The sequence below is a fragment of the Lutjanus erythropterus genome, chromosome 11 (assembly GCF_056507025.1).
Source record: "Lutjanus erythropterus isolate fLutEry1 chromosome 11, fLutEry1.hap2, whole genome shotgun sequence".
Classification (NCBI taxonomy): domain Eukaryota; kingdom Metazoa; phylum Chordata; class Actinopteri; order Lutjaniformes; family Lutjanidae; genus Lutjanus; species Lutjanus erythropterus.
The window spans coordinates 7,651,915-7,668,880 of NC_139327.1; the positions used below are offsets into that span (position 1 = coordinate 7,651,915).

The 16,966-nt window shown below is 39.6% G+C and overlaps 1 protein-coding gene across 1 annotated transcript in view; it reads left to right on the forward strand.

Moving 5' to 3' along the window:
- Nucleotides 1–7,971: 7,971 nt before the first annotated feature.
- fez1 (fasciculation and elongation protein zeta 1 (zygin I)) overlaps nucleotides 7,972–16,966 on the forward strand; it is a 33,621-nt gene continuing 24,626 nt past the window's right edge. The window contains exons 1-2 of the mRNA XM_084730669.1: nucleotides 7,972–8,252; nucleotides 16,356–16,716. Coding sequence (XP_084586795.1) covers nucleotides 16,385–16,716 — 332 coding nt within the window. The 5' untranslated portion in view covers nucleotides 7,972–8,252; nucleotides 16,356–16,384. The remainder of the gene's footprint in view (nucleotides 8,253–16,355; nucleotides 16,717–16,966) is intronic.

The window sequence follows — 16,966 nt, forward strand, 5'->3', positions numbered from 1 at the left end:
TCCTGCACCATTTTTGAATAATGTGCAGACTGTGACTCTCCTCTGCAGGTCTCCCAGAGGCCCGGTGGTCTGACCTGTACTGGATCCAGCAGCTTTTTGTAGCAGCCAGATCAAAGAAATGCAGGTTGGTGCAGAATGTCCACTTCTTTGTGTGACTTCAGATACAAGCTGACCATGTGGTCACAGATCAAAACCTGTTCTGCCTCTCCACTCAGTGTTCTGACTTCTGAAGTATGGAAAGTTGACATAAACTTATAAAATCTTAATATAATATAGTTAAGACTCTCACAAAAGAAAAAAAAATCCTCTAACACCCTTGGTGCCCAAACATCTTTGCTGAAATTCTTGAAATGACAGATGATGTGCTTTAACGCACCAACATGTGTGTTACATCACTTGAAAGCCCAGAGTCTGTGGGCCAGTATTCACCAGTAAAATCTGCACCTCTTCTGTGTCTGATGTTAATTTCATAAAGGTCTTTATTCCCTGAACTCAAGCTGTAGAAGTTAAGCAATAATGTGCAAATACTACTGGCCCATTTTTGGTTGAACTTATTATGCAAGAGAAGTTTTACATCACTGTTTATAACACAGGGCCCTATCTTACGCCCGGTGCAAAGCCATTGCGCCGCCAGCGCAAGTGATTTTGCTATCTTACGCCAGCGCAAGTGCCATTTTTCCCATGTGGGTAAGATAGGAAACGCACTTGCGCTGGGTCTGTGCCGCTGTGGGCGGGAGGTCTAAGCATGAAGGCCAAACGAAGGCGTGGCCGGGCGCGTTTGCTATCTTGTGCTCAGCGCATTGGAGTAAAACGTGCTTGTGCTTTAGGGTCGTGTCTTGTGCTGATCAAAAGCAAGCGGGAGGCGCAATGGATTTAATTTATTCAAGGCGTGTCCAAATCCACCTTTGCCGTCCTGTGTCAGGGGTGGGAGTGATATTTCGCCCTGCCCCAAAGCGGGATACACCTATCAGATGTACCCATGTGCCCTCATTAATTCACAGGCGAGTTTAGGCCGAACATGCAATAAACCAATCAGAAAGTCAGCTCTCATCACCTTTTAAGAGGCAGGTGACCAGCAGCGCAAGCAGAGGCAGCATGACGGCGGATTTACCAGGAGGAAACAAAGAGAAAAGATTTACAAAGCAAGGACACAGATCTGGTTCGAGAAGAGAATGTGCAAGAGCACGCAATGTATGGAGACAGCAGGACGTCTCCAAAACAGCTTCAGGCTGAAATAGTTTACTTTACAGTAACGCCTGCAAAAACTAATACAATAAATATGAACTGCAAATGTCATGCAGATATGTAACTGGTTATGTTTTAAAGCACCTTGAAATTGTGTTGTATTTTATAATAATTAATTATTCATTATATATCATTAATTTTACTGGCTGAGGAGCGGGGAGAGAGATGGTGTAGTAGAGAGGGGAGGCGAACAGATCCAGTCCAGCCGTGAAGCTTCCTGGTTCCGCTGAGGAGCAGTTAAGCGGTGGTCTGTGCTCCTCCTTCTTCTCCTCTCCCACCTAATCCTCATCTCCTCCTCTCATCCTCCCTCCTCTGTCCCGCTGCGAAACAAGTTGTTCTGTTCTGAACTTTGGAGTGCGCAAAATTACGCACAGATCTACCCAACCAGCTCTGACAGAAGCACACATAACTTTTTTCTCTGTTAGGCTGGACTCCTGTGGTCAAATATAGTGTCTTGTATATTTTATTTGTTATAGATCATAATTGTTTAAACATTGTTTTTCTGGATCATAACAAACAGGCAGATACACACTACAGCTGCTCCAGCTGTCATGCTGACTCATTTGATAAAGACGATCTGACAGCTGTGATCGTGGCCCGTGCTCACTTTGCAGGTCTATTTAGATTTATTAGGCTTTATAATTATAATTATTTTCCTCATTAGTGAGTTTATCTTTAAAGACACAGGCGCACACGGCTGTTTAACATTGATGAAAAGTGTTCTGTGATCGTGGAGACGTGTGTGCGCTTCAGCCAAGCGCGAGACACGCGAATGCTTTTAATTTCAATATTTACATTTTATTGCTGATAAAAAAAAATATGTGTTTATACGGTGTTTTGTGATTGTGAAGACGTGTGTGTTTCAGCCAAGCCCGCCGAGTGCTATCTTGTGCTGAAAGACCACAGACTTTGCGCTTTTGCTGGTCTAAAGCGCAAGCACATTTTACTCCAATGCGCTGAGCACAAGATAGCAAACGCGCTGACCACGCCTTCGTTTTGCCTTCATGCTTAGACCTCCCGCCCACAGCGGCACAGACCCAACGCAAGCGTGTTTGCTATCTTACCCACATGGCAAAAATGGCACTTGCGCTGGTGTAAGATAGCAAAATCACTTGCGCTGGCGGCATATTGGTGGCATATTGTGAAAAGAATGTAGGATATCACACTTTAATTTTTATTTAACACACATACATACCTACAAATACATATACACACAACAGAAACTAAAATATACAGAAACTATCTGTAGGCGGACTACACAAATGAAGTGTTACCATATAGCCTTTATACACTTTATTGTGTGAAGCATTACAAATGTTTGTATGAAAAGTAACCTGCAAGTACACCGTGACAGATCACTGAGTGATTAATACACAAACACACACATATCAGTCTATGTCTGTGAAAAATATATATAATATAGATATATATATATAATTTAGAGGCAGTGATTGCTCATGTGGACAGTTGCGTAATATTCTTAACACAATGAAACTATTCATAAAGTGGCTCAGTCATATAATGTATGTGAACTTGCCACCCTCGGTACAGCGGTTAAATAACATGAAACAAGCCACAGTTTAAACATGCATTCCATTACAGTTACAGATTAAAAAAATATATAATATAATAATCAGATCACAGATACATTTAGCAAAAATGAGGATTATTAGTAGGATTAGAATTTTTAAAATAAAGAATAGTATACTGCCATGCACGATGCACACAGAGGTGTCAATTCATTATCAGGGGCCTCAACTGAAAAAAAAGCATCACTGGGTAGAAAATTCACATTTTTTTGTCTTTAAATCAATCAATCAATCAATCAATCAATCAATCAATCAATCAATCATACACAACAAAGGCCGGAACAATGAACATGAAAACTCAGCTTTTTTTTCAGCTTCTTAAATGTGAATACTTTCTGTTTTTAGGTTTTTACTCCTCTCTGACAGTAAACTGAATATTTTTAGGTTGTGGACAAAACAAGACATTTGAGGACGTCATCCTGGACTTTGGGTAAACAGTGATCAACATTCTTTCACATTTAATGGACCAAATAACTAACCGATTAATGGAGAAAATAGTTGACCGATTAATCGATAGTGAAAGAATAATCCAGGAAAGATTTGAAAAATAGGTCCAAACATGCGTCTGTGTGCTCCACATTTTTGGACATTTCACCATTTTCTGACTTTTCATGGACCAAACAACTAATGACTTATTGAGAAAATAATCAACTGATTAATTGATGATGATAATAAATGGTAGTCACAGCCCTAAAAACACCTTATAGGCTAAACTATTTCACCATATTTTATATCGAGGTGATCCAAAAGTAACTGACTACATTTTTTTTTTTTAAAGAAATCAGCATCTATACATTTCTAAGTAACTATCCCAACCCTGATTAATGGTATACTCACTTCTCAGTCACTGTTTCTGCCTCTCTGCAGCTCATTAGCAGGCTGAAGGTGTGCTAATCAGTGGAATCAGCTGTTGAAGTGTTTGAGTGGAATGACACCTGAACACACACTGAATCTGTTTCCATCCAATTAAATCCTAACAGCTGTCTGTGTTTAAAGACTATAAATAACCACCTCATTTCCACGTCCACGTGGAACATCTACGTTCACCCAACCAATTTAAAACAATAAGATGCTGATTTAGTGTCAGAATGACAAACAAATCGAGCTACCACTGTTTTCTCTCTATCAAAGTATAGTTATGTCCATGCTGGTACAAATCACAACGCTGCCAGTTCCTCTATCTGATGTTTAATTTGCTCATGTTAAACTGAAATCTTAAAACCTCCTCAAATAAATCCTGTACATTTACAGCCAGCTCTGCTTGTGTTTACAAAGTGAGCCTTGTCTCCGTCTTATTCTCCTCTGTTGCTCGTGGAGTAATTCCTTTGCCAGCACAATTACGGTATAACCATGGCAACCAGCGTCTGTGCAATGCTGGGCTGTGTGAGCTACGTTGCCGTAGTAATGGGAGGCCTCTGACAGGCAGGCCAGATCGCCTTTCTTTGCTTTTCTTCCCTTTTTCTTGTTGCGTGGGGAAGAAGCAGCTGCTTACAGACGCTAATGAAGTTTGTGTTCGTTGGCCAAAATTTGTTGGTCTCCCACTGATGATGAAATTTGTAAGCAGGGTCATGTGTTTTTAGAACGTACTGATTACAGTGAGATTTATTTATTTATTTATTTATTTTACAGTGTACAGGATGTTTAGCCGAGCAGGTAGGCACAGCACCTCCTGTGCACTGACGTCATGCGTTCAGTGAATCAGTCTGCAGCTTCTCTCTTTGTCTTCGCCTGTTGGATCTGCCTGCCAATTTCTTTCTCTGGGATCTATTTTTGAAGGACACAAACATTTTTTTTTTCATTTTCTGTTTTGTTCAAATGACCAGCTCAGAGCATGCACAAAATACATCATTTTTATCAGTAAAGTCACAGGAAAAAAAAAGTCCAAGAGACATCATACCATCAGGTTTTGAACTATGTAAAGGAAATGTGTGCATCAAGTCCTCAGCCAACACTCTGACTGCTTATTTTCTCAATTCCCTCCAACCCATTAGGCTGTATAAAAAGATTAATCTGTCAAATCTGCTCAGATCTGAGAGCTGGATGTTCCTGACCTCAAAGATAGCCATATGATAATATTCTCCAGGCTGAGTGCAGTGCACTCTGGGTGTGATAATAACATGTGAACTGTTATGTGAGTGCATGTGTTTACACTCATACGGCCAAGGCTTTTAGACGGGAGGTCTAAACCCCGACCGACCCCGGATTGAAATCAGGGATTATGCAGATTTTGAACACACGCTGTGAAAGAGGGAGGGGTCAACATCAAGTTCATGATGGTCAGGGTTTGGTATCTGTTCTCAATACCTTTAAGGTATCAATTGAAATAGCCCAGTACCAGTAGTATCAAAACTTCTCCAGTCAAACAATACCTGCTTTCAATCCTTTCGGTACCCAGATGTAGAAAAAAAAAAGACTATTTATATTGTTTTGCTTGCAACCAACCATTGGTATGGATATCACTTTAAGGGTACTTTTATTGGTATCATAATTTTTTAAAGGATACCAAGCTCTAAGTTACGCCCTGTCCGGTGAGACCTATGGGACCTGAATTCTGAACGCTAGTCTATGGCGAGAGACAAATAATTTTTTGATTCTGTTTGGACTGTACCATGATTTACACACATGTTGTTTTGTCAAATTAAAACAAGTCAAGAAAGTCTCAGTTTGCCTTGGTTAATTAGTTTTATGTGAAACTCCTGAGTGAACCACGTCTCTCCCGTCTTGCACAGTATAGGTCACCAGCACCAGTCTCACTGTCCCTTGAACATTGTCTTACCTGACGAGTTTTATCCAGTGACTCCTGGTGCTTTTATCAGCTGTGAAGAGAAAGAACAAAAAAGACTGACTGTTGTGTGACTCCATCGTAGTACGAAATCACACAGGCATTATAGCTTCAGCAGCTAACATTAGCTTTTGAAGGGAAAGAAAATCATGATGTCACTCACACGACTTCACACTCAGATACTTTAACAGTTTTACAACAAACTGCAAGTTTCTTGACTTGTAAAATTATTTTTTAAATTGACAAACATTATGTGTAATTTGTGGGGCACAATATAAATGGAATTAATAAATCATTTGTTTTGCACCATTAACTACAGTTCATATTTTTTCTATGGTGTTAAGGGAGTGGATAGTCTCCACCTAAAAAATCAATATCAGTTTAAGTATCTGCTGTATTTAGAAGATTTTCACTTCTTTATCTTGCTGTCAGACAGCTTTTTGTGATGGGAAACCGCTGTTATATAATAAATATTGCTCTCTCCAAAGCAACCAGACTCGTTTTGCAAAAAAAGTAATCCTACCTCTCAGAAAATGGGATTTAATGTCTTGATTAGTCAGTGTGTTGTGATATTGTGAGTCTGAACTAACACCAGAGTCATACAATACCATCAACAAACTAACAGATCGAGGCAGTGGTACTCCAGCAACTCCTGTGTTCTGTGACGTAAAATTACTGTTTTTGCCAGGGAGTCGGAAAAAGGTGTCTGACAGCAAGGTAAAGCAGTGAAAATATTCTAAATGCAGTGCGTGGATATCGATTTTTTAGATGTCTAAAATTAATTTTGCTGTTGACTCCGTCTACAGCAGTACATTGTTTAAATTCCTACTCCTGCTGCTTCTCCAAACTGGAGGCTTGTCGACTGTCATCTACTGTAGGTAACACACTACACTGCATAGCTAGACCTCTCTCCACAGCACTGATATTCATGCACTGATATTCAGTGCCCTGCCTTGTTTGTATTTCTCTACACCAATCACAATCATCCTGGGTGGAGCTAAGCCCAGGATGCAGCGGTCAGTTTTTCCAGCAAACCAGTGCCATGAGAAACGTTTGCATGTGGGGAGGCAAGCCCGGGTATTAAAATGTCTAAATTCTCACAAAAGAAAGGGTAACTGCTGCTAGCTTACTGACGTTTGTACCATTAGCAACCCAGTTGCTAATTTGCCACTTTCTGCATGCAAGTCGCTGTCTCTGAGGTTGTTGTTGTTTCCCAGGGGCGGATGCTACAATGCTGACTGAAACCAAGTGACCAATAGCAGGATTATACCCGCAGTGTGCATCCGGTGAGCCACACTAGTAATACACAATATGGGTAAAAAAATATCCAAACTATCCCTTTAATGCCAAGAAATTTCTCAATCTCAATGATCAGTGGAAAATGAAAAAAATTCTAAATATAGCATACTGATTTAGATTTTTTTTTTAGGCGTCTAATCTAAAATACATTTTACTGCTGACCCTGTCCACAGCAATACATTGCTTAGCTTCCTGCTCTGGTTCTCCTGCTGCTTCACCAACCTGGTGGGCCCGCCCACCTCCAACTACTGTAGACAATACACTGAATATAGAGAAGTGCCTCATGCAAACACAACACCAAAAAACTCAAATTATCCCTTTAATGCCAAGAAATTTCTCAATCTCTGTTTGACCAGAAGACAAGGTGGACATGACCACATGAAAATAAGAAACACACTGGCACTTTTTATTATCATATTTAATGTGTATTTCATAAGTTACATACAATATATTAGTAATCTTACAATGGGTTTCATGTGATTTATCTGGTATAGTGATTGTCTTGGATATGAAGAGGACATTGTGATAAATGGACACAACCACCTTGTACAGACACACTTCAGCACCCCTTTAAAATATCCAAATGTAACATTTTTTTATGCCACTTAATGTTCACATCCAGTCTAAAAATTACAGAGTGATTCTCTTTCATTTTTATCACCTTGTAGTTTTTTGTGCAAATATACAGGGTTAAAATAATTTTTGACATTTACATTTTCTTCTGCATGTTAGTCCAGTCAGATCTGTGGCAGAAAAAATAAGCAGACAATAGGAAGCTCAGCTGGTGAATACAGTAAATAGGATTTAATGTACAAGGTAGACAGATAAACAATGTGCTACCTTCTTACAGACACATCTCCTTCCCCCCAAACCTCCTGCTCCTCCTCTTTCTCTCCTCATGAGTATCGGGGAATTAATGCGTGCAAAGGGAGGGAGGGAGGGAGGAGGCAGGGACAAAGGCAGAAAGAGAGGATAGTGAGGGAAGAAAGGGAGGGGAGAGGAGGGGGGGCTGATATCGTCAGAGGCCTGGCAGTGCGCAGGCTCCGTGTGTGCTGGGCTGGCTGCCTATTGATTGGAAAACAACGGGCTGTGGGAGGACAGATAAGGGTGGCTGTGGGCTAACGGGTGAGGGAAGGGATACAGACCAAAGCTCAGACCACGCTGCCATCTTTACCTCCCTCATCTTGTCTCTCCCTTTCAACCCTGGAATGAATGCTGCTGCTCATCACTGGGCTTTGCAGCGGAGGGAGGCTTGAGGCACAGATTCTCCTTGTCCGAGAAGATCCTGCCTCCACACCAGAGCCATAATAACAGAGACACATCACCATCGACTGCAGGTAATCTGTCTCCTTGCTGTACCCATCATCCATCCCGCTCTTCATCCTCCCAGTCCTGACCCTTCTGAGGTCCTCGCTGGGCATCATCTCTCCTCTTCCTCCATCCTTTGCCTTGTAACCATGGTTTCCTCCATCTCTTCTTCCTCTCTGCTCTTCTCTCCCTCCCCACTCTCCTCCTTTTTTTTCTCTCCCTCTGATGAGCTGATGACATGCACTTGCTTGATTTCCATTTCTGCCACAGCCGCTTGAAAATTGATTTGATGTGGAATCCATTTTAGTTGTATTAATGTGGGACAAATTCAGGATGATCTGACACATTTTCAGTACAAATATGATTACACTCTGACACAAAATAGGAAAAATGCTTTAAAAATCAGCAGTGGAATTGGATTCGTAGTTGTGGACATCCCTCCCTGTTTTGGCTCCATTACATTAAATGACCTCTGACGAGCTCCTGTGATTGGCTCTTTTCATACCTGCATGCTCGTGGACCACCTGAGACCACCACCACTGCTCTCCGTGAAGGTCACATACAAAAAAGGCTGACGGACATACGTCTCAAACACACACACACCATGCAGACATTCAATACCTGCAAACACCTTTGCACCATCCACACTGCTGTCAGTTCTCATGTGGATGCTGTGATTTCACTTTTGCTAGAAATTTGAGTCCGACCGATACTGTTTCTTAGAGACAATACCAATAGTAGGGATTAAAACATTCTGATGTCAATATATTATCTGATAATCTTTATTGGGGAGACCAGGGGCGATTGTAACATTATTTTTTCATTTTACCTCAAACTACTTGAAATGCATTAGTCATCTTTTGATATAAGAAACATACATATGTGCAGTAATTAATAATACACTTTATATTTTCAGTAATAAGGACAGAATTATAATAATAAATTTAATGCAAGAAGTTGCCTGTTCAGTGGGGACAATCGTAACACTGAAAAAAAAAAATATTAATCCACTGTAGCTCAAATAAAAGCTCACCTCAAAGCAATCACATTACTGCTGGGGTGTCTAAAAATGTTATTTCACCTTTTTTGCATTGTGGTTCAAATTCTTTTAGATGTCAGGCATTTTATGCATTGAAAGCAAAAATGTATTTCTATGTTTGCAGAAGGTAACTATTCTGGTGGTGACCAGATTTTAATTATTTAAATTGAGTTAAAAGCAATTTTACATGAAGATTTTGTGAAAACTGTAAATTTTCTAACACAAAACATACAATGAGGTTTTTACATTGGGCCATGTGGCGCAGGGGCAATAGTAACCTGGGGCAGTTTTCATAGGGGCCACTGCCTCTGTAACGCTGAGTTTGACCCCTCTGTGCCTCCCCACTCCAATTGTCTGTATTAATAATAATAAAATGATCATTTTCTTGTGATGATATGGTGCTGACACCTCCACAGAGTGATGCAGTATTCATAAATCCACTTACAAAACAGAGGGATAATTTGCTCCTCATAACTCCAGAACTGACCTGTGAATCTTTAAGTTTTCTTCAGTATCAGAGTAATTCAGTGATAGTTGTCTGTACATACATAGATATGTTGCAATCAGGAACGGCTAATAGCTAATTTGGCTACTTTTAATGGTGCTAATTTGATTTGCAAACATATAAACAAATATTGGTATTTTATGTTGTTTTTTTGTGTGCTACTACTTTATGTATTATTAGTATCTCGATCAAAGGTCACCCTCTGACAACTTGCCTCAGTAAAATTGGTCTGGAAACACTACTGGTTGTAACACAGTGTTTGAATTGCCCCCGATCTTGCAGCATTGATAAAATCTTGCTAGCTAGCAACACCTATATAGCACAGTATGTTCATCAGTGTGTGTTAATATGTTAATTTTTAGCCAGTAACCTATCAAATTGATATGATTTTAAATTTGAAGTCATCTTAACTTTAGACAGCAAAAGGAAAAAAAATTACATCCAAAAAGTAACCCCATTTTTTTAAAATCTTTTTTTTGTTCGTTTGTTTTTGTTGAAAACTCCTGCTGAGATTCTCCTGAGTGTCATCTCTCTAGCTTGTTTCTTATTGGAGGACTTGAGTGTGTTGCAATTGCCCCATGTTGTATTTTCCCCCAGTCTCCCCTGTAAAATCTAAAATGACATTAGAGCACTGACACCGTAAACTTGACCTTGTATTTTTAGTAATTACAAATAACAAAGTAAATGAACACTAATAAAACAACTTGAATTAAGAAAAAGGTTCAAAAATACATAAAATACTGTTTCTAAAATGAATAAATAAATAAATAAGTAAAAATGCACGACTTAAAGTTAAAATATAGACTAATTTAGCTGTGGTAGGCCACTATTAGGCTGATAATATCAGGTGACTGATATATCTGTCTGCCTTTACTAGAAATATTCCAGAGTTTTCCATGTCCATTTTGCTCAACTAACCCAGCAGTAAATATAAAGGGTACAGCATGACTGGAAAGTGCTATTAGGAGATTGAATTTGTGATCTTTCTCACTGCCAAATTTTCAAGCAACAGTGCATCACTGCCTCCTCAAAGAGTCCCGGTGGCAAGGTTAGAGTCAGCTACTAATTCCCACATCCTTGTTCCGTATTTAAGCAGACAAAATGACCTTAATTGGGTCCACTGACAGAAGCGATCTGTCAGTCACTGTCACATAAATCAGGGTGATTCATTTCTCCGCTGCGAGGATTTATTCAACATGGAGTCTCAGCAGAGACATTACAAATGAGTGTTTTAAGCCAAAGACGTAAAAACAGAACAAATAGAAAACACAGCAGTACAGAGAGGTGAGATCTAAAGGGAGCGGATGAGATCCTTGAAAACAACATCCGGCTGGCTGTGACGGAGCAGCACTTTGCTGAGTGGTGTGATGAGGAGGAAGAGGCTTGCACAAGCTTGTTTTTAAATGGACTCCTCTGTACTCACCCACTTACGGCAGCCAGGCCACGGTCCAGCAAAGCACCAAGGAGGAAATTTAGGCCTCACTACTGTAATTACACTGCGTCTGAGAACCTGACCGACTGAGACTCAACTTCTCTTAAAAGTCTGACTGCAGCATTTACCTCCCAGTAAATGCTGCTCCTTAATACAGGTTTACACCTTTTAATGTCTCCTGATTTAGACAATTAGATTTCATTTTTCTATTATTGATGATTCATGACATTATTTTATTCATACATTAAACAATTACAGGTACTGTGAGCTGCTTTCTCTAAGTGTAGACTATTTCTGTGAACTCCTTTTTAAAAAACTTTTAAAAATTGGTTCACAGTAGAACAAGAACATTTCAGGTCTATTGATCATTACATAGCTGGTTAATTATACAGACATACAAACACAAACAGTCGATCAGAGCGACAAGCTATAAACACATGTAAGCATACAAATGTGACAGAAATAGATAATACGTGTCAGTATAACAGTAGATTTAAAAAACCACAACAACTCAGAGTTGTGTGTTTTACATGAAAAGCATGAGAAACAATTGGTTAAAAATGACTCATCAGAAAGCTTTATAGGAGTCCCAGATCTGAGAGAAATGTTGGATTTACTTTCCAGTAAAGACAAAGTCATCAGCGGATCTCTAATCCAGCGTCTGAATAGAGGAGTTTCAGGTGATTTCCAGTTGAAAAGTATATTTCTGTGAAGGATAATTACGTGAAGACACTCACATAAAGAATGATCATGTAGGATTAGTAGGCAGTTTAGAAACAAGAGCAAGAACCTATATTATATATTTTTAAAACATAGCAATTTATTGGCAAATTTAAACCACGTGTAATAATATGTCTCAGTAATATTGGAGCATGACTCACCAGGGACACACCAACAAAATTAACTGATATAAAATCAGAGAAGTAGAATATGCTCTGAACTTATTTATAATGGACCGATTGATAGTACAGAGTTTTTTTTGTTTGTTTTTTTGTTTTTTCAAACTCCAGTTTACTGAACTGTTAAAATGTATGTATTTACCCTAAACTGTCCCAAATGTGTTCAACATGAAATAATTTCTATTTTTTGGCAGGCACTATTAGCACCCAAGTGTCAGTAGCCAACAATGCTATTTGCACTCAGGGTGTAAATAGACAACAGAAGATGTGGCTTATATAGCTAGCATGGCAGACACGAGCACCCAGATATTTGTAGATAACAATAGTATCTGCAGACATACCATTACCTTTTCCTCGGTCTAACCAAGTAATTTTGTTTGCTAAACTTGAGCCCGACCAATATAGATTGTATGATATGATTGTAAGACAGTGTTCTCTGCTTTAACTATAAGCTTACTTGTTACTGAATTTAACTATTGAAGGTCTGTGGGTAAAGCAAGAGCACAGCGACAGCTTCGTCTGTGTAACTTGATCCACTTTAATATTCAAATGGAAACACAGGACAACTGAACACTGACAACAAAAGTGGCACCTCATGTCTTACATATTACTCTGCCATTCTCACTCATAACTCACATTACCTGCACGTAAGGTTGGACATATTATACATTTATAAATTAAAGAGCAAAATACAACATGCATAAATGTAGTTACCATTAATTAATTTATGTGGACTCAAAATAATGAACAGAGAAAATTAAGGTAATCTACTGAATACAACCTCATGAAAATAAATCTCATTGTACATTTTCTAGGCCTGAAATCGGCCTATCAGCTATATCAGTCTATATCAGTATCAACATATATATTGTCTGATATTCACTGATATGAAATCCTTTTATAAACAGAACATAATGCAGATTGTTTTTATTTGCTAGCTTCATAAGCAGCATTTTATGCATATTTCCCTTTGTGTTTTTTTCTTTATGGTTATTTATAATGATTAAAAATACCAGTAAACATTTACTGTTTATGGGCCCTGATGTCATTTTGGCCAATAATGTTTAGTGTTAAGGGATCAATGCAAAAAATGTCTGTGTATGTATATGTTCTATAGTTTTATATATATTCTTGCAATGTCTTTTACTCCCTAATATCACTATTGGTGTCAGTCCCAAAAATCCAGTATTGGTCAGGCCCTGTGCTAAAGCTAACCAAACCATGACTGAAAACTATAATGTAACTAAAAGTAATTGATCCTTCGCTAAGCCCCACCCTCCTTAGTTACTGTTGCTAAGTCTGTCAAACTTTTCATTCTCACACTGCATTTATGTAGTTTAGTGATAACTGTGGCAGCTATAACATCAAAATTGATGGTAATTGTTGAAACATGAGGTCTTTGAATCTTTTGAGACGTAAACAAAAGCAGCTGCTCTTGTCTACCTGATGACAGTGGATTTTGTCGGCTAACATAATGACTTCCAAGCAGATTTTATGTGTAATTGTAGCTGGCTGATGTAAGCTACTGCTAACTCCTTGACTCGGCTGAAAAGTCTGTTTTAATGTTAAGATCTGACATGTTTTAAAACAAGAACCCTGTGAAAGTGTAAATGTAAAGTTACCTGACAGCTACGCACATGATATAATGTTAATGCTAAAAAACTGAGACTAAAGCTAGTTTACATCTCAGCAAACATTGGTCAGATGGTGAAAGACAGCGGGTATATCTACATGATAGATGACAGAAATACACTCATTAATGTTGGAAAAGGAAGCGCAGGGACTAGGTCAGTGCAGCGGACTGTGAGACAGGTCATCCAGCCAGAACAGCCAGCCCATGGTCGCAGAAGATAGCTGGGATAGGAGCTAAGTTAACTCAGCTTGGACCTGGGAGATGCATCGTCATTGACCCACTTTGATTCTGCATCAGCCCACATCCTCCTCCTCAAACCCCCACAGAACAAATGCAGATGCAGTGGTATCTAACAAGTTTGGCTGGAGGTAAAGTTACTGCAGCTAGTAAGCTAGTCTTAGTTAGCTGGACAAATATTTGCAGCTTATGTAAGAGCAGATGAAGACAGAGTTTAATCCATTTGTCACACATGTGTTCTTATGTTTTACATTTTTAAAAGACTACAGACAAGACGTGACCGTCCAAACTCATTAACGCAGAGTATCGCTCCTCTCAGAGACTCCTGCACACCACATCAACATGTGGAGAAATGGAAAGCTTGTAAGCTCTAGTATGGTTGCTAAGATATGATTGGACAGTTGCTGTTGGAGGTGGAGCTTAGCAAAGGGTCAATTGGTCAACTAAGTAAAAAAAAATAAAAGTCACTACAGAGGACTCTGCACCAGTCTCCCAGGGCAGAGGCCTGCATTCAACCAATTCATCCACCACAAGATCCTCTCTACAGAGACTTTGTCGCTCTAAGCTAGGATGCTGGGTGTAAATAGCTGAATGGCTGCTGTGTGACTATTCTCACCTGGGTGCACACAGTAAGATCAGAGTGTTGGAACTCCTCTGTCACTCCACTGTGAGAAAAAAGAAACATGTCTACCAGTTAATTATTCAGTATATTATTGAACAGAAGAAACTATGAATATGTTCTATCCCTTTAGAAACTTCATATCTTTCTAAGACATAGAACAAACTGGTATTAAACGTATTAAGTTCTGTTAGTTTTTGGACCCAAAAGCAGAACTCAGACAGCAGCTGGCATCAGTTCAGTGCAGTTTTATCAAGTTTGATGAGATGTCGTTTGGAGAGCTTGGCCACAGTGAACGGTGGAGCTGGACAGCTAGAGAGAGGTGTTAGCTGGAGGGCAAACAGAGACGGTAACAAGCCTGAGGCTCAGGTAAAAACAGAGGTAGATAGGATTCAGGAACGCGAGAACACACTGACTTTCATTTGTCTGTAGTGTTAGTATATTGGCAAACTGCACAATCTGGCAAACATTGAATTTTAGAACAGAGCTTGATGAGATGATGGGTCGCAGGTGTGCAGGTGGATTGGCAGCAGGAGTGAGTTGAAGCGCCACGCCCAAACAAACACACAAACACAGGGAGAGGACAAACAGAGGACCAACAAGGGATGGGCAAACAGCTGAAACACTAGGAATGAGGTCCTTAGGGTATAGCTAACAGTCTTCAGTGGTGTCCAAGCTGTGCTATTTGACATCCCAAACCAAATGCACAAGGGAGGTAATAAAGTTAAAACAAAAGAACAAAAGTAAAACTTAAATTTGGAGCTCCTGATCCTCTGTCTCTTTGTAATGTGCTACATTTAGTTTTCTTACCTTTCCAAATATATTTTGAAGCATTTTTTAAAAGTTTGTCCCAGAGCTGTAAAGGTTCAGTTCTGTAAAAATGTACAATGAGAAATATACATACATATACATGCTTGCATGCATTGATATTAGAGCTGCGTTAAATAACTAATTAAAAAAAAAAAAAACTATTTTGATTATCAATTAATTGTTTAATTCATTTTTCTTTGGGTTTTGGACTGTTGGTTGGACAAAAGAAGCAATTTGAAGACATCACTTTGGGCTCTGGGAAGTTGTGATGAGCAGTTTTCACATTTTTTTGACATTTCATAAACTAAACATGTAATTGATGAATCTCGAAGATGAATTAATAATGAGAATAATCTTTAGTTGCAGCCCTAATTGAGACTGGAAGATGACTCCATCTTGCTAAATTAGAATCATTCTCCGAGCAGCATTTTAATTATCTGACAGTGAAGGATACATTTTTACAGCCATGTCTTATTTAGCCTCAAAACACTAAAAATAGAATAATACTCCAATATATAATGGTACTTTGACAAATGTTCTCATGATTTCATGTCCCAGAATCTTGGAAACCTCATCAGTTAATAACTCCCAGTAGAGGTACTTAATTAACTGTGGTTTACCAGTCAAGCCAACTGGTTAGGTTCCCTTTGGGACCTGGTCCCCTTCTGGCACATCTACCTCCATCTCCTCTTTGTCTAGACAACATGGTGCCATTCCACATGAGGTGAGGCAGGCGGGATTTAGGAGGTGCCAGAGAAATCCTTGAGGGATATTGGTCAATTTACCAGATGGGGACAGATACAGACGTCTTTGTCTGATCCTGTCTTTCTTCTTCAACACATTTGCTGCAGCAGTAGCCTTGCCTCATTAAAGGAATGCTGATGAAACTTAAAAGATCATGCTGATGTAGCAAACTTAATGCATTAAACACTATATCACCACTACTGTGTTTGTGCAGGTCTCGCGGATTAACAGACAGGGGACGCCATGGAAGCCCCTCTTGTGTGTCTAGATGAGGAGTTTGACGACCTCCGGCCATGCCGCATGGACGAGCTGGACCACCCGGCGCTCAACCACTCCCCTTACTCTCCCACCACCACCACCACCGTCCCCCTGGCCTCCATCACCCGCGAGGACTTCTCTGAGCTGGAGAACTTCTCTGAGATGATGAGCTTCAAGTCGATGGAGGACCTGGTCAATGAGTTTGACGAGAAGCTCAACGTCTGCTTCCACAATTACAACACCAAGACGGAGGGCCTGGCACCTATCCGCAACCAGTCACATAACCAGGAGGATGAGGAGAGGCTGCAGGACGAAGAGTGAGTGGCCACAGTTACAGTAATAGCCCACAGTCTGACAAAACATTCATAGCACAAGGTCCACTGATTTGTTAAAATGCAGTATTCAAGAACCGTCAAAGCTGAGGTCTTAATTTGTCTGATACAGCTCAGTCTCCTGTGTGACAAACCTAAACTGGCAATTACAGCACTTGAAGTCCATCAAAAAGCATTATAATTTTCAGTATTTTTGGGTTGAAAATAGAAATAACTTGACATTCCCAACAGCATC